Source organism: Orbicella franksi, chromosome 9, assembly GCF_964199315.1.
Source record: "Orbicella franksi chromosome 9, jaOrbFran1.1, whole genome shotgun sequence".
In the NCBI taxonomy this organism is placed as follows: Eukaryota; Metazoa; Cnidaria; class Anthozoa; order Scleractinia; family Merulinidae; genus Orbicella; species Orbicella franksi.
Genome location: NC_138153.1, coordinates 10182142 through 10201709, shown reverse-complemented (window position 1 = coordinate 10201709; position 19568 = coordinate 10182142). Strand labels below are relative to the sequence as shown.

The window sequence follows — 19568 nt, the reverse complement described above, 5'->3', positions numbered from 1 at the left end:
TTGACAATTTGTTATCTCAAAAAAACAAATTGAGGTTGGTTATTCATGAGTCTGTCCAGTTATTGACAATGCATTTCGTCATAACAATGTCAAAGTAGTCTGCAGATCCACTCGGCTATCGACTCGTGGATCCACAGCTACTTTGACAATGTTATGATGAAATCCATGATCAATAACAGGACAGACGTATGAAAAACTAACGTCAATTTGTTAAATTTATTCATGACACAGCCGCACCGCAACAAACTCGTGCCCATGGTCTCTGCGTTTGTCACATCCAAAGATAGCAGGGCGAAAAGTTCTCTACTTTAGATTTCGAAGGGATAGTTTATCATTCCACTGGGTTATTACTGTTTCGTGTGTCGCTTAAATAAATTTTGTCTATTCATTGTTATCATTTTCCTCCTGAGTGAGTTAAGACAAGGAGAGTGCTTTAGATGGTAATTACAACCAATCCCGAGAGACCGAAATGACAAAGGCTTGGCGGCTAAGCAACATACATGCACTGGTAGAAAGCGGTAACATTTTGTAAAGAGTCAGAAACTTGACTTTGTGTTCCGTGTTTTTGATCAAGTGTTCAGTTCATTTGTGCGGTTTATTTACGCAAGTCATATAGGACCAAGTAGGTTTCCTGACAACCACAAGAGTACATTTAGTCCATACATTACTCACGAGAAAAAGAAGTTACTGTACTAGGTTTGTAATAATTTGTACAAAAAAGTTTTTACTTCAGTTTGCTGTTGTGGAAATCTATTATTTGAGGCAATTTAACGATAAGCTAGTTTCAAGCGTTCACTGATACGTCATGAATTTTCGGTTTTCATGTGACGTCATCGCTGCCATGTTTGATGGTCGTCAACATAAAGACTTCCAATCATCTTCTTTTGTTCAAACTATAAAAGTGCTTTGACGCTCGCCAGCAGGTTTGTGTTTTTTCTTAATCCTTTCAATTATAGTTTACGTAGGTGAACTTTAAAAAGCAAACAAACACTCGAACAAAACGACTCAACTTACAAAAAGAACCAATGTTTTTCCCTTGTCGCTATGCTTAGCGGGTTTTTGCGTTCTTACGATGTCACGATTGTTCACCGTAGTGGACGTGAGCCTTTTTCTGCATCTGGGTCACTTGCCTTTGCGTTGTTTTAGAAACACCCTGTTAGAGAGCAGTGAAACAACGCACTAAAAAGCTGTGCAGCACGATTTGTTGACGTGATAATGCAAAGAGAAGAGGGCAAAGAGAATTTACATTTTGATAAACGAAATTTACGTTTCATTTTACTTTCTTTTCCTCGTGGTGTTTTCATTAGAAACTATTGTTTTCAGTGTTTCCATCGAGTTTAATTGTAAATCTACCCGCGTTCTATCACGAATGCCGTTCTCTGATTGGCTACGCTACTTACTATAATATTATAGGGAGCAGCCTAGCAGTGTGCGCTTGTTAACAAAATGACGGCCACTTCTTTGCGTTTTCGAAGTGTCTGTGAAGAGGACTTAGATCGTAGTTTTGAACAACTAGTAGATCTATACTAAACAATTAGATTATTCGCCCTCGATTTCTATGCGTGATAGAAATCTCGAGCTTGATAGAACACGAAAAATGTTTTCTATTTCTTAAAAGTTAAAGATTCGCAACATGAAATGAAATGGTTGTTGTCCGCTAACGTTTTAAAGCTAGCCTGAAGCCATATCGAGAGGAGGACACAAAAAGTTATAACTCGAATGTGGCACATAGAAATTATTAGTGCCAACCTGGTTTATATTTCAACTACCAGCGCAATATATTTTGAAAGAGGCAGTAGAAAATCCTGGCCATGGTACAGCTACTTTTGACCTGTTAGGCTCTGGAAAATGGGCGCGAAATCAAACAAGGTTCACCGTGTTTGTTATTATTCAGCATTTATTTTTACAGCAAGGTTTGGAGAGTATTCACATGACGTCAAGGCGGCCATGTTATTGTTCCGAAACAATAACATTTCCCTCCTTTGGGAAATGACTTCTTTTCTTTTGAAAAAAAGTTCTCTTGTTTGGGACTAATATGGCCGCCGTAAAAACACTCTACATTTTTCTAAAATTCAAATGTAAGTTCATTTGCTCGAGGCAATCATTTAACGTTTTTTCGATCTCCGCACGACTTCCCATCCTTCCTCGTCTTGATCTTGCGTTTGCGACTGAATGGATGAACGTTCTACAAAAGAGCAATACAAAGATAAGGAGAATTACAAATACATACATGTATTGTACAGGATTCGAACAAACTTTTAGATGTTGAATTCAAGACTTTTGCTATACGTTTCCCGAACCATAATTTTCTTTACCCAGACACAAAAAGATTTACAGTCATTTCGCTCCATGGTTAGATCGCTCCACACAGGTAACCGAGCTTGGCTTGGCAGTGGATAAAAGAACGAGGAATAATCTTTATGCGCATTGGAGCGAACTGACTTCGACAAGCTTGGAGCGATCCAACCATGGAGCGAAGCGACCGGATACCCACATAAACCAAGCACATTCCTAGCTAAAATGTAACCACGAAGTACTAAATAAATGTGAACGCACAGTATTTGCGACGCAAGCGGCCACACAACAGTAACGTCAGGAGCTAGGGTAGATAAAGTTCTGGAGATTCTGCAATTGAATATTTTGGCTTAGGTGAAATTTACATGAAATCCGACTACTTGGCTGAAAGATTTCGTCAATTAAACCGACTTGCTTGAGCTTTGATGCAGTTTGGAAAAACCCTATTCTTATTTTCCATAGTCTTTCTCCAGGTGTGGTAAACTAGTTTGCAGATGTCCATACTTTTACAAGAAATTCAGACTCCTTGCAAGCTCTGCTGCACTACCGTCAAAGCGGTTAGCATCAGTGTTAAAAACAGCGCTGAGTACAAAAGTAGAATTTCATGCAAAAAACAGCACATCTTTCCCACTCCGTTAGCCATAGAGAAAAACAAAAATCGGTGAGAGCTCACACTTTTTTTTTCAATCAAACTGAGAAGCATGGTGACCTAGACGACATCCATTCCCTGGCCACTGTTCTTAACAGAGGTAACTTTAAGGTTTTTGTTTTGTTTTGTTTTGTCTTTCTGTTTTCTTAGCTGCTAACTTAGTGATTTGGTGATTTGACTTGGTGCAAACTGATTTTTTCAAATCATGAAATGTTTTCATGCAAACTGGAACAAAGACGATTTCTATTTGATTAATTTAAACCAAGCTACACGCAATACCAAAAAAATAATAGTTATGTTTTACGACAAACGGCGTTTTGCCACTGATTTTGTTAGATTTTCCTCATGTTGTTATGAAACTAATAAATCAGGAAACAGCAGGGCCGTAGCTAGGGACAGGCAAACCAAGGCACTTGCTATTCCTAATAACTTGGAATGATCGATTTTAAATTTCCATAAAAGGCTAAGTTGCATTAAAAGTAAATAAATAAATAAATAAATAAATAAATAAATAAATAAATAAATAAATAAATAAATAAATAATTACTGTATGAAAGATGTGTTTAGTCCGACTAGTCAGCCATGAATAAATAAAATAGACGTCCACAAAAAGCCAAACTACACAATGACTTTTATTCAATGATAAGACGCTTCATTCCATCTTTGTAATAGTTAGCAACAAGTCTCGTTTGCAGTCATTATTTGGGGCGTTGCAACGCTACTTTCACTGCAAAGCAGGGCTGTATGTAACACAATCCTCAAAAAGAGCGTGACCTAGTCCCGTTAGGTTCAACGTTAGACCGCATTATTTTTCGTCTTGCCACCCGTATCTCAGGGACAGAAAAGCACAGTTAGCCTATGTGCTGTGATTGATGAGCCACTGATTGACAGGAACAAAGGATGCTTTGTTTTTGCAGTACTCACCATTTCCTCTTGTTTCTGTCTGTGAGCAGTCTGGCTCAGGTTGAGTGTTTTTGTCGGAGATGTGAAGATCGTCGAGTTGTTGACTTACTGAAGAATTGTTTGTCCTGTCGTCCTAAAACACGAATAAAGAAGTGTTAATCTACACCATACCTGTGTCCTTGTCATCTTCCCATTTTTTGTGTTTATGTTAGTAATAGTGAGAGGTAAGAATTGGGGGTTAATGAAGTTCCAGGCCAAATAATATATTAATATAGAAGATATGAGTGAAGGAATAATAAGTTTTAGTTTAAAAAAAAAAAAAAAAATTAACTACCGGTATTTGTGACATTTAACAAGACCAAGCCAACTTCATGTACCAACAGTGTCCTCTGGAGGCTTATGCACCATGATAAAATTCAAAATGGTCAAATGTAAAAAACCTTTTGCGCGAGAACGTTATTTGAAGAGTAGCACTTCGGCAAACCAAATTACTGGACTACATGTATACACTGAGTGGATGAAACCTATTCAATACTCTGCCCATAGGAAGTATACAAAGCTTACATGTATCTCTTCAGTAACTGCTTTATTTTTAGGCTTGAAGGAAGAGGATTTCAGAGCATTCAGACATTTACAGGGGTTTCATTAAGGGCAAGGCACCGCACAATGTGACCAGCTGTGAGGGCGATTTTGCTCAGCTGGTTTGACCATCTAGGGGAAAGTTTTTCTAATAAAGAAGTTCAGTTCTTGACAAATAGTCTACCCTGGTCCAAGAGGTTTTTCTTGATTTTTCTACGAGAGAGCTACAAGAGAGTTGTGAAGCGGTGAAAACACGAGTTGCGAAGCGGCGAGAAAGAAAAATCTCTGGTTACTTTGGACTTGAATCTCACTTTCATGCAGACGCCAGGGTCAGGATCTGACCCTAGGGCTCAGATTGGTTGATATTTCTACAAACACGCAAATCAATATGACTGGTTCGTTTGATTGGTAATACCGAGGGGACGGTGGGGATATCTGTCACTGCACTTCTTGAGGTAAATTTTGCTTCTCTACCAGGGAAGGAATTTGTTTGCAAAATACTTCAGTTCTCAGTTTATATACGTTCAAGATTCGCCTGTGTTTGATATGAATTATGTTTCTGACAGTGTCTTTGAAGAATTTTGACTTCGGTACTCGAGGAGCGTTTTCCAGAGATTGAAAGTCTCACAAAAAATCAAAAGAAAGCCTTGCTCGCAGTCATAAATTGCAAAGATGTATTGTTTACCATACTGCCAACCAGACATGGAAAATCAATTATATTTCAGTTGTTCCCTGATGTCTGCAAATACCTGTACCTGTCAGGTTATTCATACCCTCATCATGCCACAATTCTGGTTGTGTATCCTCTAAATCTTTTGTGGACTCTCGTATCCGCGAACTGCGAAACCGTGCCATTTCAGTGGCCAGTTTGAGCAGCGGAGACAAGAAGTTTATGCCTTGCTATTTGGAAGTCCTGAGTCCCTCTTACAAAATGAGTATGTGGAGAAACATGCTCCGTAGTAATGTTTAACAAGACAGAGCCTTCGCGATCGTTGCAGATAAAAACATTAATTCTTGCAAACACGCGTGTTGACCCCGGCCAAGTAGGTCAAGTGATACCACTCTCCACCATCCGTGTGGAAACCATTAGCAGCTGATAAGTAATTATCAATTTGACATGTTTGACAGCTGGCATCTGCATGAAAGTGAGATTCAAGTCCAAGGTAACCAGAGGTTTTTCTTTCTCGCCGCTTCGTGACTTGTGGTCGCCGCTTCGCAAAAGGAAGAAAAATCAAGAAAACTCTCTGGGACCAGGGTACAAATAGTTTTGTCTGCCTGTGAAAACTAGTTGTCCTCCTGCTGAAAACATTAATGAAACCCCTGCACTTGAGAGCAGCAATCTTGGTGCGTGCACAATGTAATGAACCACTGTCCCACAGAGACCTAAAAAGGAACAATGCTTTCTATTACCTCCTGATGTCCATTACATAGAGCTCGTGCACCTGCCTCATTATTGTCATCATCATCATCACTATCACTGTCACTTGTCACTGCTTTGCTTTTGACACACGGTGTAAGTTTTTGTCTTGGAGCTGAACTAATTTCTTGTTGGATCTGCTTTGTGTTTCCTTCCTTCCATAGTCTTTGAAATGCACACAGTTTCTGAACAACCTAAAGAGCACAAAAGTAATTAACTTTCTTTTAACACAGGGACATGTATGCAGCTAATTAAAAAACATTAGTTAACAACAAATTATAGGCCATATTTGTATTCTCGGTATTAGACTGGAACTACCTTGCAATGGAGGCTTACGCAAGGGAATATCATCAAAAAGAGATAAATGTGATTTGGATTTGAAAACACTCCCTGCATTAACCTCAGTTGCAAGCTAGTTCTAGTCCAATGCCATGAATACACATATGGTCTATTACTGCAACTTTTCTGTTTTGAATGACAAAATGGCCATGGGAATATGTCACATACAAGCACTCTGTATTTTGTGTAATATGGTCAACAATAGTCAAGTTTTTCTTTGAGAAATTTTGCTGACAAAAATTCTTCTTTCCTAACTGAAAAACTACATTGTGTACTTAACCTACCCTACATTCTTAAATTGCCGGTCAGATAACTTTTAAACTATTAATCAAGAGTTCAAAAATGACATTTGACTAATGAGATTTGCAGTTTACCAGTCTTCAAAGGAATCTTAAACTGATAACCTTTCATTTCAGACAAAATGCAGATTTAGAAAATAAATTACAGTAACTATGAATTTAGCTAACCTTTGGTAAGCTTCCATCTTCAGCCACAGTGTGGAATTCATTGAATAAAATTTCCTCAATATAATCTTCTAATTCATAATTTTCTATGGTTTCTGAAAAAGAGTAACATAAATCGGCACAAGCATGCACATGTACTATATGTATATAATATATGTGCCAATTAAAATGTAATGTTAGTGACACAGGGATTAGCAACACATGAAGAGGTAACAACGCTTCTACAGAAAGCCTGTGAAAAGTTCCAATAATTACTCTTTTGGACAATCTTGTGGACAATCTTTCAAAACTAAGTATCAGCTGTAAAGATGTAGACACTGAAGCTTGGTGGACTTTTCTCAGCTGAATATTGCAGTGTCAATAGGGCCAGGAGCCCAAGAAGTAACAGAAGTTGTATTAAACGGTGGATGAGTTTGGTGGTTACAGCTGATACTATGTTACTCCTTGTAAAATTAACTTTAATAAATATCATTTGACTATGTTTTCGGAAGTTGCAGAAACTTCCAAGCCACTCTTCTGCAACTTCCCAAAACACACATGATATTTATCCTTACTTTTACTCATTCTCATGCGATAACCCATACTAATTATTGATACATATTAATTAATAAGGTTAATCAAAGACCTGTGACCAACTAGGCACTGGGTATTTCACATGCAATCAAATCAGGCCATGTTGCAGCTCTCGTAAGGTCTCACATGAATGGCTTGAAAGCCTTTGAGAGGACAATAGAACAAACAACAGAAACAATGCCCCTAACAATAACAGCTGCAGCAGTAATAAAACAATAACAGCTTACGAGGGCTGCTACACTACCGATCAAATCAACTATATTACTCTTTTGTGAATCTAGTGGCAACCAAATTTCCGAGACACCAAAAGTCATTGGAAGAATGATACTGCTAGGCTATGTCAACATCACGTATAACTATAAAGCTTCTACTTGTATGATCGACATACATGTATTTGTGAAATAAAATGATAAAAATGTAAGCCCGAAAGTAAAAAATGTGTACTAAACGTTTACAGTCTAACCATCACGATCATTAAAACAACAACTCTGATTATGATCTTGTTAACAATCATTTTAAATAATGGAAAAGTATGGATAAGTATTTAAATGGGTAAGGCATTTCACGGTTCGACCGGCACTGCTGTAAAAAGGTACAGAACACGTGAACGGTTTGAGAAGCTTCAAAAATATGAATACTGACCATTTTCTCTTAGCACTTGGTTTATAACATTCACCATCCATTCTGCTTTTTCGGCAGTGTCCCTTCCTCCGAATCCATGTTCTACGGCTAGTTGTATGACTGTCCAATTGCTTAAAACAAACCGAACAGAATCGAACAAAATATCCGAACTCGCGTCCGCCATTTTGGAATTTGTAATAGTTTTTGACATACCGCTGGTTGAAGTTACCGCGGGCGCATTCTCACCTTGTCTTTGGGGTCTTCACATGTGAAATCCACAACTTATGTAATGAAGCAATAGCATGGACATGTATTCCTGGATGAATAGGTACCTTTCGTAGACATACTCTCTCTTGGGGGAGTGGGGAGGGATGGATGTAATGGAGAGGGGATAAGGGAAAAAACAAGGGATGCATCTATGCCAACTCTCCTGGATTATCTGCAAATTTCCCGGATACATACTGAGTCTCCCGGTTTCCCATACAGATCACCAAATGTTCTGGACAACACACATGAAAACGCATAAAATACATTTTTCAGGCATATTTTGGCAAACTTTTGGCATTTTTGGGGGGAAAGTTTTTGATATTTGATGCATTTTTGAGGTTTAATTTGCACAGCTCTGCTTTAAGCAACTTTTTTTAGGGTCATACAAGGTAAAAATGGTGATGTCCTGGATTTTGAATTTTTTAGGTTGGCATCTCTGGGGATGGGAGAAAGGGAACTGAGGCCTCACGGATACCCTGCTAAATACAGGCCTCTTAATTCCTTGCAGTTTCATTGACAGTTTTTGTTTTCATTAACGAAAAATGCTTTTATTATTATCTCTGCATCAGTTATAAACCTGTTACTGCGCAACATCTATGCCAACTCTCCTGGATTACCCAGGATTCTCTTGAATACAGACCAAACTTCATGGTCTCCAGTAAGGGTCACCAAATCTCCCAGGGACAATGGGAATGCGAAACAAGTTAGGAAGACAGACTTTTACCACTTAAAACAAAGGCTCTGTAGAGACCAAAATTGCTCAATTTTAATAAAGAAAAAAAATGTCCTACAATAATAAAATCAAAACTTCAGAGGAATACTGGGCCAAAAGATTGGCTGTCTCAAATCACAGTTTTTGTCATAGTTGAGTTGAAGTGATGCCTCAAGAGACATAATGGCTGAGGCATGTTTGCCATAGAGTTCTTGCATTTCTGCTTTCCTCTTTGCACCAGGTTGTTCTGATGGAGCACGTGTTGTTGTGTTCAGATGAATTGAACCAACTGTTTAGACAAAACAAAGACAAATCTGGTTAGGAAATTAATTTCTAATGTGAAAGTAACTTTAACATTATCAAATTTATGATTCAGCAGGATGTCGATGCATGTAACACTACTGTCAGTTCTCAAAAGTACTGCTACTCACCTTCAATGTACTCATCTTTGGCTTGTAATATTTCTTGCTTTCCTGACAAATGTAAAAGGAAGAGAAAGGAAATAAATCAATAAGCTTGATTTCTGCGTAAAGAACTGTGTGACCATTCTTTTGCTGAATTTAGGCTACATCTGATGTAAACAGAGCCAGGAAAAATGTTATTTATTACTACTGAACAGTATTCTGATACATGTGGAACATACTTAAAATGACAACCTCAGAGACAGAGAATAAGGTTTCACACAGATAGCATTTGAACTTCACACTGTAGCGTTATCTGTTCAGCTTAAACTGCAAAGTCAATTACATGTAAATACTATGAGTGCTTTCCTGAGATGTACCCACAAATTGGCTAATAATGGCTGTTACCAAGGGAAATATCTTATTCTTATTACTTTGGTCACCTTTAAGCTTTTAAAATAAATTATCTTCCTTCCAAAACAGGAAAGGAATTTTTTTTGGCATATCCAAGGAACTAATTCCATGGTCCAGAGGTCCTTATTAGTTACATTAATTTTGTATACCAGATAATATGATAATTCTGAGCATTTGGTGTTAGGGAATGTCCCTGTTCTTAACTCTCATCACCTGCATTTTGACAAATATACATTAATATCACAGGGAGAAACTTAGCCTCCTTCGCAACTGTTATTAGGGTTGTCACACAATGCCTCTCTCCCACTTAGGGGGGAAGAAGCGTGGCATGAAGACCCTAATAATGTCTGCGAAGGAGACTATGAGAGACCCAAAGCTGTTCACTTTTTAGCCCTAAATGGTGTAATAGATGTCAACTTACTCTGCTCGCGTTCCTGTCTGTGTTTCTCTGACTGTTCTAAGAATTTTCTAAAATTGTCATCAACTTCCATATGGATATCACTGTCCTCATCATCATCATTGTCGTTTCTGTTATCATCACAATCATCATCATCATCATCATCAATGCGATCATTGCAATCCTCATCACCACCTGCGCAATCGTCACTATCATTATCATCAACATTATCTTTATCAGAATCATTGTTCTGCCTCAAACGAAAATCACGGTGATTTCCACTACTACTGGAATACTCCTCCGGCAATCTCTGCCAGGGAGGGCCTGGATACTGCTGTGGACAGTCCTTGCATTGATTCATTTGATGTCTCTGCGACTCAAAGGTGCCTTCGTCATTCTGGCAGCATTCGCAAGCGTCTTCTTCGATCAAACTTCTTTCTGTACACTCGCAGCTTTGATCTGTAAACTGACTGGCCCAAGGATGAGTTCCGGCGTGCAAATTGTGCAAGTATGTGTTCCACCACCACAACGACATTTGATAATAGTAATTTGCATTGGCTGAAGCACACGCAGCAAAATCTTCTCTTGTCCAATGATGGTCTTTGCCGTACTGGTTTTCCTGATTGTGCTGGTTATCCCGTGAATCTGCCATCTACCAAGCTAGCTTAGTGTCTTAGATGGGTATCTTGAAAGTTTAATTTGCTTCAAACCATTACACATCCGCCATTTTGACAAGGCCAGTCTTCTGTGGCTTTGTGGGTAGATTCAGTGCACTGTTTGGTGGTCAGCGGTAAAAACAAACACAAACAAAATGGCCGCTCAACAAAGTCGACACGTGTGTGATTTCAGAGGGTGTGGGAAAGCGTTTAGCAAGGAAATCCGACTGATCGAACACAAGCGGATGCACACTGGGGAGGTAAATTGCATTTTCTTGGTTTGTTAATGTTTAGAGACACGCTTCTTGCCTGCATGACACAAATGATGGGTGTAAATACCGGCATGAACAATGAAAACGTTTAGGGTACGTTTTTGCGCGCGAGAATCAATTAAAACATGCGAACTGCGTTTAGGGAATTCTTGTCCGTTTATTTGTGATCTTTATGTTTTATTTGACTGGCTTATTTTAAATTCTCGTCGGGTTTTATTTTTACGGGGTTTACATTTAGTTTCGGCAGAGGCGCACAACAACAAACCATGTCTTCGATCGCGTTCATTGCTTAGTTTGTTTTTGAAAGCGATCGCTCATTCCCGGTTCCTTGCCCTCGGTACCTTAGGAAAGTCTCTGAACATTCAATTTTTTGGCAACGACCCATTGTGTGAAACAGGAAGTGTTTCCAATTCCATTCCCACCATAAATATACACTTTATGAAGGTGGCTTAGGATCCATCCTAAACAATTTGAACGGCCGGGGAGAAGGGGTTAGTGGTACTGTAGACACTTGTGTGCAGAGTTGGTGCCAGGTTGCTCAACCTTGTTGTGACACAAATCTCTGGTTTTGCAACCCAACAACTGTGTTCCATTGAAAGTGTTTGATTTCCCTAAATGAGCATAAATCTAAATTGCAATGTATCCCTGTATTAAGTAATTCCAACCAGGCAAATGAATTTTAAGATTTACTAAATAGATATCTACCTCACCACTTGTTTATTATTTTGAAATAATAACAGTTTGTTCATCAGATACATTCATAAATACCAGATGTAAACAACAATGTCAGTAGAGGTTGCCATACATATAGCTTTATTGATCAGCTGTGTGTAAGCAGTCATTAAAAATATATATATATATATTACATGTTTTGCATTTTTTTTTATTTTCAGAGACCCTGTGTGTGTCCTCATGAGGGATGTGAAAAATCGTTTGTTAGAGCCGTTCATTTGAAGAGGCATTTACTGTCGCACGATGGCGAGAAAATATTCAAGTCAGTGTTACTTTTCACTATTCAATATGCTACTTGCAAGAATATCCAGGTTTCTTGAAGTTGCTTTTTTTTAGGGTAGCCAGCCTTTTCAATGGGATTCTGTAACCCGAGTGATGAAATCACTGTAATTGCTAGAGGGCTGTTTATCTAGTCATGAGATCAAGTCGTTAACCTCAAAACCTTTCTGTTTCAAACATCAGTTGCGAGTATTTTTAAGACATACAGTAGTGTGATGCCAATAATTTTTTTTTTCATGCTTTGAATATTAGATGCAGCCAATGTGATATGTTATTTATGACTAAGCACAATTCCAAGCGTCATGAACAGAGGGCACACAACAGGCCCTTCAAGGTAAGCTACCAAGTTATTTTATGTATGCCATGGGAGATTTATATTTAATATAAACTAATGGACTGTAGTCCTTTTGGCTTGAGCCTGGGTTTTCAAGAGTTCTTGCCTTGGAAAGCTTTTGTTAAGCTAGACTAGTTTTCAATAACTGGGACACAAGTGGCTCTGATATTCATTATTATATATAGCAAAGAGCCTTTCAATTGAAAATGGCCTGTACATGTGATGCTGAGGCCTGAGTATACAAGCTTTAATTAGCATAAGAATTATGAAGATGCTGACTGTCCTTTTGGCCTTTGCTGTGAATTTAGATCCTGACATAAAGCATATAAATGCGTAGGATATTCAAGTAAAAGAAAATGTGAATTGAAAATGGAAAATCTACTGTGTGCATTTCTGCTTACATGCAATACTAAGTGCCTGCATCATCTATATTTTTGCTTGCACTAACTATTAAAAACCAGACTACATTATCTTGTATACCTTAAATTAGTTTCCAGTGTACCAATGCTTGTGATCATTCAGCTAGGTGTATAAATGGGACCACCCTTGATTCCACTTGTTTAGAGCCAAGAAGTGGTAAATATGTTGGGGGTACCTTACATACCAAAGACAAGCATCTTGGCTAGCTATCCATGTTGTGTTATATGCCTGACGTTGAATCATGTTATGTGTTCACTCTATTTTAATCCTCTGTCACCATGTATATTTGCAGTGTAGCTTTGATGGATGCAATCAACAGTTCAGCAAGTCTAAACTACTCAGGATTCATCAGTTTGTACACACCAGTGAGAAGCCCTTTAGGTCAGTAGTCATAATAATTGTATCCAAATGTTGAAAAATGTTCAAATTTTGTTGTTTGTAGTGGTCAGTGCGCTTAGCTACACCTAACTACATGTAGCTTACAGGCATGTCACTTATACTGAAAGAAACAAATATATCAACTAAACATAAGAGGCTTGAAAAATCCCAGCTTGCAGGAGACAGACCAGTTGGCCATATACATGTACAAACATGACCAAGGAGTTGATCAAGGTCTACCAAGAAACGACTTCATGGTCAGAACAGAAGTTACTTGAACCTGCAACCTCTGGATTTTGAGTTCGGTACCCTTCCCTCTTGGCATCACTGCCTCGAGCTCCACAGTTTTGATTTGTTTTATTATGTATGTTCATTATTGTCATAGCTGTTGTAATCTGTACAACAAACCAGGTTTAATCACTTTGCCAGTCCTCATTATTAACCAAATGAAAAGCAATCCATTGAGCACTGTCATGTATCTTATGATGTCTCTAATACCACTACACAAGGTGGCATGTTTCATTTTGTGGGTCAATATGCAATTAGAATTAGAATTATATATGTTCTCCAGACTGAACTTTTGATATTGAACATTATTCACATAAATGTAACTTCAGCTTTTAGAAATAATGTTTTTAATTACTATTAATAGACTTGAAAAAGTTACCACTGTCATTATTGAATGTTGCATGTTAATATCCACTGTCACAGTGGTCCAGTGTAACCAATCAATCAGCTACATAACTATGCCTTTCAATAACATGTGAACTCAAAACTCAAAATGCAACTAGTAGTACGTTGCATTTTTGGCTGCCTTCAACTATTGTTTTATTAAGATGACAGCCAGTGAACCTTGAATAACAGAAACAAACAAAATGCATTACCTACCAATCACAACCTATAGACTTATCCTTTTGAACCTTTTGAAGTAAACTTCTGTTTCCTGGGAGGTCCACTAAGATGAATGATGGCAGCAAAACACAAAACGTTTGATTGAGCAGAGTCTATGTGTTACTGAAAGGCATAGTGAGGAGATTTTAGTTCTTTTGTGTTATCTTGTTTTTGAAATTTTGTGTTCAAATCATTGTTATATTGTAGGTGTAAAGAGCGAGGTTGTTTAGCAACCTTTGATGCTCCATGGAAACTAAAACGACACCAGAAAAGGCATGATGAAGGTGAATGTTCTGCATGTGGATGAATATTTACTGTACATGGTCCTAAGTGTTCAAGTGGTCAAAAGTGCTATAAGTAAATAATGGGTGTATTTCTTTGGGATGATCAGAACAAGATCAGCAATCCTAGATCATTTAGATCATGGTGCATCAAAGGAACCAATGAATCCATGACCAGAGTTGATTAATCAGTTCCTTTGAGGTTCCATGATCTCTGTGGTCTTGGATAACTGAATGGGATCCAGATCCAGATCACCCCAAAGGAACGCACCAATATTATCATCACCCGACTGTGTACATGTACATTACCAAAATAACAGTGGTTATATTTTCTTCAGGGGTAGCGGTTTCCATTCTTTAAACAGCAGGGCATCTTCTTCTAGTTTCTGATCATACAGTTTCTTTAAAACATCAGAATTATTTTCTGGTCAGTTTGTGGTAGGTGTGGTGGCCTCATGGTTAGTGCGCTCATCTCTGGAGCAAGCGGTCTGGGTTCAAGCTCTGGCCAGGGCCATTGTTTTGTGTTTTTGGGCAAGACACTTAACTCTCACAGTGCCTCTCTCCACCTAGGTGTATAAATGGTTACTGGCATATTTAATGCTGGGGGTAACCCTGTGATGGACTAGAATCCCATAATTTGAGGGCCGGGGGGTGGAATAGTAATACTTCTAGTCACTTTATGCTACAGAAACTGGGATGAGTTCTAGCTTGATGGGCCACTTGGCTCGTATGCAGACTTTACCCACCTAACCAGTTTGTGGGAGATTTGGCCACTTAATACTGTGTAATGTTGTAATAATTGCATTGGGACTAGTTGAAGCAATCGGGGTCAATCCCAGGCCAGGGTCTTAATGGTATATTCCTGGGCCAGGTGTCTTACCCTTACGTACAAGTACCTCACTCTATGCTGGAGTATGAGTGGGTGCGCAGTGAAGAAACAGCCTTCTCGATGAGCAAAATTCACTTTAATGCCAACGATGAAGGAACCATTCTACAATCGAACAGGAACACAAAGATGACAATGCAGTGCAACTAAACTTAGCTAGCGAAGTGAAGACGCTTACAAGAACTCCGTAAGATGAGAAATAACAAGCAAGTCCTTCAGATTGTTGGCAGTGTTCGAAACACAAACATGGCCGACACATTTGGCCGAGCGCATGAATCCCTGGTCAGCGGGTTTACCTAAGAAAAGTCGTGGTTGACCAGTGGGAAACTCTGCAGGCAGCAAATTTTGGGATATGTATGTACATGTATGACCAGTAGCTTTAGACAGGGAAGGTGTAAAGTCTCAATAATTATGAATCAAATTCATTCCAATCCTTTTTAGTGATTAACCGCACAACCTCATTTTCTTGCAGGCTCATTGCCTTTCTTTCCAAGGTACCGAAATGATGCTTTTGCACATGATTGGCTTCGTAAGCATATATCTTCTCACAACTGCGGTCTATTCTGTGAAGTGTAAATTGTACAATTGTCACTACTTGTTTGTTTTCTTATTGTTGAGCTGTTAACTGTTTAGTGGCAAGAAGCAGGTCTTAGCAGTATATTGTTCAATTGTAGCATATTGTTGCACTATTTTCCTCTTGAATGAAACTGCTGTGATAGGTTGTAACATGTTTTTCATTTGCAAATGAAGATTTTGTTTTCTTTTACCATGATGTTCATATTGCTGAGAGTTCAATTATAACAACAACAGCAACAAAAAGAAGAAGACATATTTTGTAAATTTGGATGAGGTACATGTAAGCAATAGGTGTGTTTGATTATTCCAGTGGTGATTTATGTATACTAACTGACTTAGTTAACTTTTTTTCTTTCCTCTACCACTGTAGAGACATCTTTAAAATTATTTTAGTTACTGGTAGTTCAAAACAATATTTTGTCAGAAATAGATGTGTAAGATACCTTTGCGGGGGAGATACTTTGTAGAAGGTTTTTAAGGTTTAAAGGGCACAGTTCTCACTGTTATAAAACTCAAGAAGACTCACACAGGAATGCCATGAACACTTTAGGGAATTTTAGTACTAAGTAGTACTGTACCTTCTCTGGCATTGTTTGTGTATTGTCTTTCTGTGGTGTTTTAGACCATTTTAAATTGTTTCCAAAACTAAAATCACGGAGAATGACGCAATTAACATAAATGGAAGTTAAGGGAAGTTGATACTATTTCATATGTTTAGCTGCTAAATACAATTGTACATTTTTCTACATTATTTCCACCTATAAAAGAGTCACACAATGAGCGTGGGATGCCCCTGTGATTATAAGAGTTGACATTGGGTGGGGCTGTTGACGTTTCACATGAGAGAATCTTTTTTTGTTTTGCAAAAGATGTAATATATTTTAAATTGCAAGAGGAGACAGACAATTTTCTTAGTTACTAATGGACACATTTTGGTGTTTTCTTATTACTTCCCATGGAAGTTGGATTCAGATTTGAAGCTTACTGCACTACTCTTGGTATATTAAGCTCAGTTGTAAGAGCGTCATATGAGAGATGGGAGGTGTTTGATTTTGTGACTGTAGGTTTTGACATTTTTGAAGGTTTTTAAATATAATCTTGGCTTATCAAAATACAACCAACTGCTAGGCCATTAGCATCCTCTCTTTTTTCTAAGTCTGTATCCTGGAATGTCAGTCATCTCCTGAGCTCAGCCTAATCACCCGAGTCTGTTGAGCAGGATGGAAAAGAAAGTGTACAAAAAAATGACGACGTGAAATCCTTTGGTCTCCCTTCTGTTTTCTTAGTCTGTGGAGGCAGTGGAAAAGAAAGCACACAAGAAGAACTTTCTGCGTGAAATCCTCTTGTGATAAAACTAAGTAAAAGGAGGGTCTGCTCATATCCTAGCATCTGGTTGTGCCTTATATTGGTGCGCTCTGCACTTTGACGTTTGTGCATCTAAGTCTAACCTGGCTTACTTTTGTGCAGGCATTAGGAAAGCCAGTTCAAGCACAATAAGATAGACAAATGTCTGGAAAAGAAAAAAAAAAAGAAAGAAAAACCCCAAAATGTCAGAAGGTAACAAACAGTACAGAAGGTTTTTTTTGTGCAATTTATCATTCAGTTTTTATGTAAGTGCATTTCGCAATGAGTTTTGTTGATGAATAAAAATGATAATATAAACCTAAGAAGAATTATTTTCAGTGCTGAAGAAGGATTTGTGGAAATCTTTCTATTTTTCATCTCCGGGTGGGTACTTTGCTATAGTCTTTGTAGGGTGTAGTTATGCTTTTTGAATGAATCTCTAGTTGTAGAGAAGAACAAAAGTTGCAAGAACAATCTCTACAGTTAGGAAGGTTAATCGTAAATGTCGACTTTGCGAAGAGAGGTTTTTCGTAATTTGTACGAACTATTGAACCTTCGACATCAGTGGTAGCCTGTTCCAGGATCTCAGTCAGTGGGGACGATCGAAAAAGCAAGCGGACGACGAGCGGGACCTTTTCTCTCCCAGAACTCGCCCCTCTTACAAACCCCCCCCCCCCCCGCGCTTTTTCGATCGTCCCCACTGAGAAAAATAAGATCCTGGAACAGGCTACATCAGTGGATGATATTGGGCTGGGGAATTTGACACCATTTGGGAGGGGTAGGGGGGATTTGAAGGCGTTGCCTCACGTTCATGGTGAAGACTTGCAGAAAGTATCAAGAGACAACACTGTGCTTTGTATATATTGTTGATCAAAAACAATTCCCTCAAAAGGTTTACACACCACTTGAACACCATTCTGTCCCTGGGGGATGGGAGTTTGACCAACTGAAAATTCAAAATGTCTCGGGGGTTTGCCGGTTGGGGATGTTAATGTTTCGAATTGACGAGCGTAGAGAGGTAAATGTTTCCATAAGGTATGCAATGAAGTGATGACGTCATATCATGTGCTAAATACTTCGCGCGTGTTACACAAGCAGCTGTCATCTTCGAGCTGCCGTCTTGGATTTCTTGATCAGTCTTAAAAACGTCGGAAAACCAAATTTAGTTTCTCTGTAAAAATACATTTTCAAGTAAACACTAGGTTTCAAATGTGAATCTCCTCACAAGCCCAAACAAGGAGCAAAGCAAAACAATGAGTGTGGCAGATAGGACCATTTTAGCAGGCCTCACGAGGGCGGGTCTAGGGGGAGGGTGCAGGGGGTGCATACCCCCCTGAAATGAAACCTTTGTATTCGCTTGTAAAATTTGTTTACCTCATAAGTCAGTCACGCCCCTAAGAAAAATCCTGGATCCGCCCCTGCCTCAAGTGCGCGATTGAAGACGTAACTTAAACGCAATACGTTTCCGCCTATGTCATCGTATTCCGCCTGGAATTACATTCAAAAATTGTTTGGTAGCATTTAAGCAATAGAACACTTTTTCCGTGTTTACATAGCCTCATCTTAATACGAGGAGGGTGCGGAGAATCCGAGACAGTTATGCAAACCCTCGACTACGTCTCGGGTTTGCATAGCAGTTGGAGAAATCTCCCAAACCCCCCCCCCCCCTCCCCGCCCCCCCGAGTGTTTAGATGAGGCTATGTAAACACGGAAAAAGTGTTCTATTGCTTTTATTAAATAATTGTCAAAAATACGCGCGAATCTAAAACGTCACAACCGTGTTTACCTACTCTATCCTAAACACACCTATCGACCAATGAGAGCGCGCGTAGTAGCTCAGTTATTTTATAACTAAAAATAGCACCGATGGTCCACATAAATTTGTCCTCCATGACTTATTTTAATAAGCATATCCGAGTTGCCTCTTGCCTCTATGTCAAAACGAGCCAGTGCAAAACAATTCAGATGGGAATGCGTTCCCCTACAAATTTACTTTCATGTAGACTGTTCACAGTCCCCTATTTTTCCGTGAGATCGTAGATGTCGATCTTTGAGCTCGACGGGCCGCCATCTTGGTCTCTTGATGCGAGCGAAACTGGAGAGAGTACAAAATGCCCGTGGGTAGGGATGGTGGAGGGCACGGCAGGCGGAAAAAAAATTATCTTTTTTTTTTTATTTTATCCGCCCCGTCAGCCCCACGCTATTAACCCCACCGCCACACTGGGTAGAGTACAAAATGTAGGTCCATAAACACTCAAATATAAGGAACGAGGTCAAAAGACCTAACACAATAGAACACACAAACTCTGTAGTTATTCCCCAGAGCTCACTGTTTTAGGCTGAACTTTGATACATCGAAATTGTCTACATCCAGCCATCTTATCTTGACCGAACAAGTTTAGTCAATAAAGGATTTATTTTTTTCAGGAAAGTTTTTCTTGCGGGGACAGAGCGCGTAATCACATTTTGCCCGCTCGGGTAGCCAATC

General features: G+C 38.9%; 4 protein-coding genes across 4 annotated transcripts in view; 2 read left to right on the top strand and 2 right to left on the bottom strand.

Moving 5' to 3' along the window:
- The window catches only part of LOC145498382 (uncharacterized), a 397197-nt gene that overhangs the window by 46985 nt on the left and 330644 nt on the right, over positions 1-19568 (top strand). The window lies entirely within an intron of this gene.
- Positions 1587-8854, bottom strand: LOC145496814 (pre-rRNA-processing protein TSR2 homolog). The gene is made up of 5 exons (XM_081476564.1): positions 7862-8854; positions 6650-6741; positions 5837-6037; positions 3869-3980; positions 1587-2185 (listed from the first exon to the last, which is right to left on the bottom strand). Exons 1-5 carry the CDS (start codon positions 8049-8051, stop codon positions 2106-2108), a joined length of 675 nt encoding a protein of 224 aa, XP_081332690.1. The 5' UTR covers positions 8052-8854; the 3' UTR covers positions 1587-2105.
- Positions 8852-10684, bottom strand: LOC145496813 (uncharacterized). The gene is made up of 3 exons (XM_081476563.1): positions 10056-10684; positions 9251-9292; positions 8852-9108 (listed from the first exon to the last, which is right to left on the bottom strand). Exons 1-3 carry the CDS (start codon positions 10681-10683, stop codon positions 8909-8911), a joined length of 870 nt encoding a protein of 289 aa, XP_081332689.1. The 5' UTR covers position 10684; the 3' UTR covers positions 8852-8908.
- On the top strand, positions 10842-17748 carry LOC145496816 (uncharacterized). The gene is made up of 6 exons (XM_081476565.1): positions 10842-10947; positions 11853-11953; positions 12223-12304; positions 13017-13105; positions 14201-14277; positions 15633-17748. The coding sequence occupies exons 1-6, from the start codon at positions 10843-10845 to the stop codon at positions 15734-15736; spliced, it is 558 nt and encodes a 185-aa protein (XP_081332691.1). The 5' UTR covers position 10842; the 3' UTR covers positions 15737-17748.

Excerpts from the sequence above, each read along its gene's own strand:
- LOC145496814 (XM_081476564.1), bottom strand. The coding sequence starts at position 8,051 with ATGTCAAAAACTATTACAAATTCCAAAATGGCGGACGCGAGTTCGGAT. Across the intron at positions 6,742-7,861 it reads CCAAGTGCTAAGAGAAAATG|AAACCATAGAAAATTATGAA; the intron begins GTCAGTATTCAT and ends ACTCTTTTTCAG. Across the intron at positions 6,038-6,649 it reads AAGATGGAAGCTTACCAAAG|GTTGTTCAGAAACTGTGTGC; the intron begins GTTAGCTAAATT and ends TGTGCTCTTTAG.
- LOC145496813 (XM_081476563.1), bottom strand. The coding sequence starts at position 10,683 with ATGGCAGATTCACGGGATAACCAGCACAATCAGGAAAACCAGTACGGC. Across the intron at positions 9,293-10,055 it reads CAGACAGGAACGCGAGCAGA|GAAAGCAAGAAATATTACAA; the intron begins GTAAGTTGACAT and ends TACATTTGTCAG. Across the intron at positions 9,109-9,250 it reads CAAAGATGAGTACATTGAAG|TTGGTTCAATTCATCTGAAC; the intron begins GTGAGTAGCAGT and ends TTGTCTAAACAG.
- LOC145496816 (XM_081476565.1), top strand. The coding sequence starts at position 10,843 with ATGGCCGCTCAACAAAGTCGACACGTGTGTGATTTCAGAGGGTGTGGG. Across the intron at positions 12,305-13,016 it reads CACACAACAGGCCCTTCAAG|TGTAGCTTTGATGGATGCAA; the intron begins GTAAGCTACCAA and ends GTATATTTGCAG. Across the intron at positions 13,106-14,200 it reads ACCAGTGAGAAGCCCTTTAG|GTGTAAAGAGCGAGGTTGTT; the intron begins GTCAGTAGTCAT and ends GTTATATTGTAG.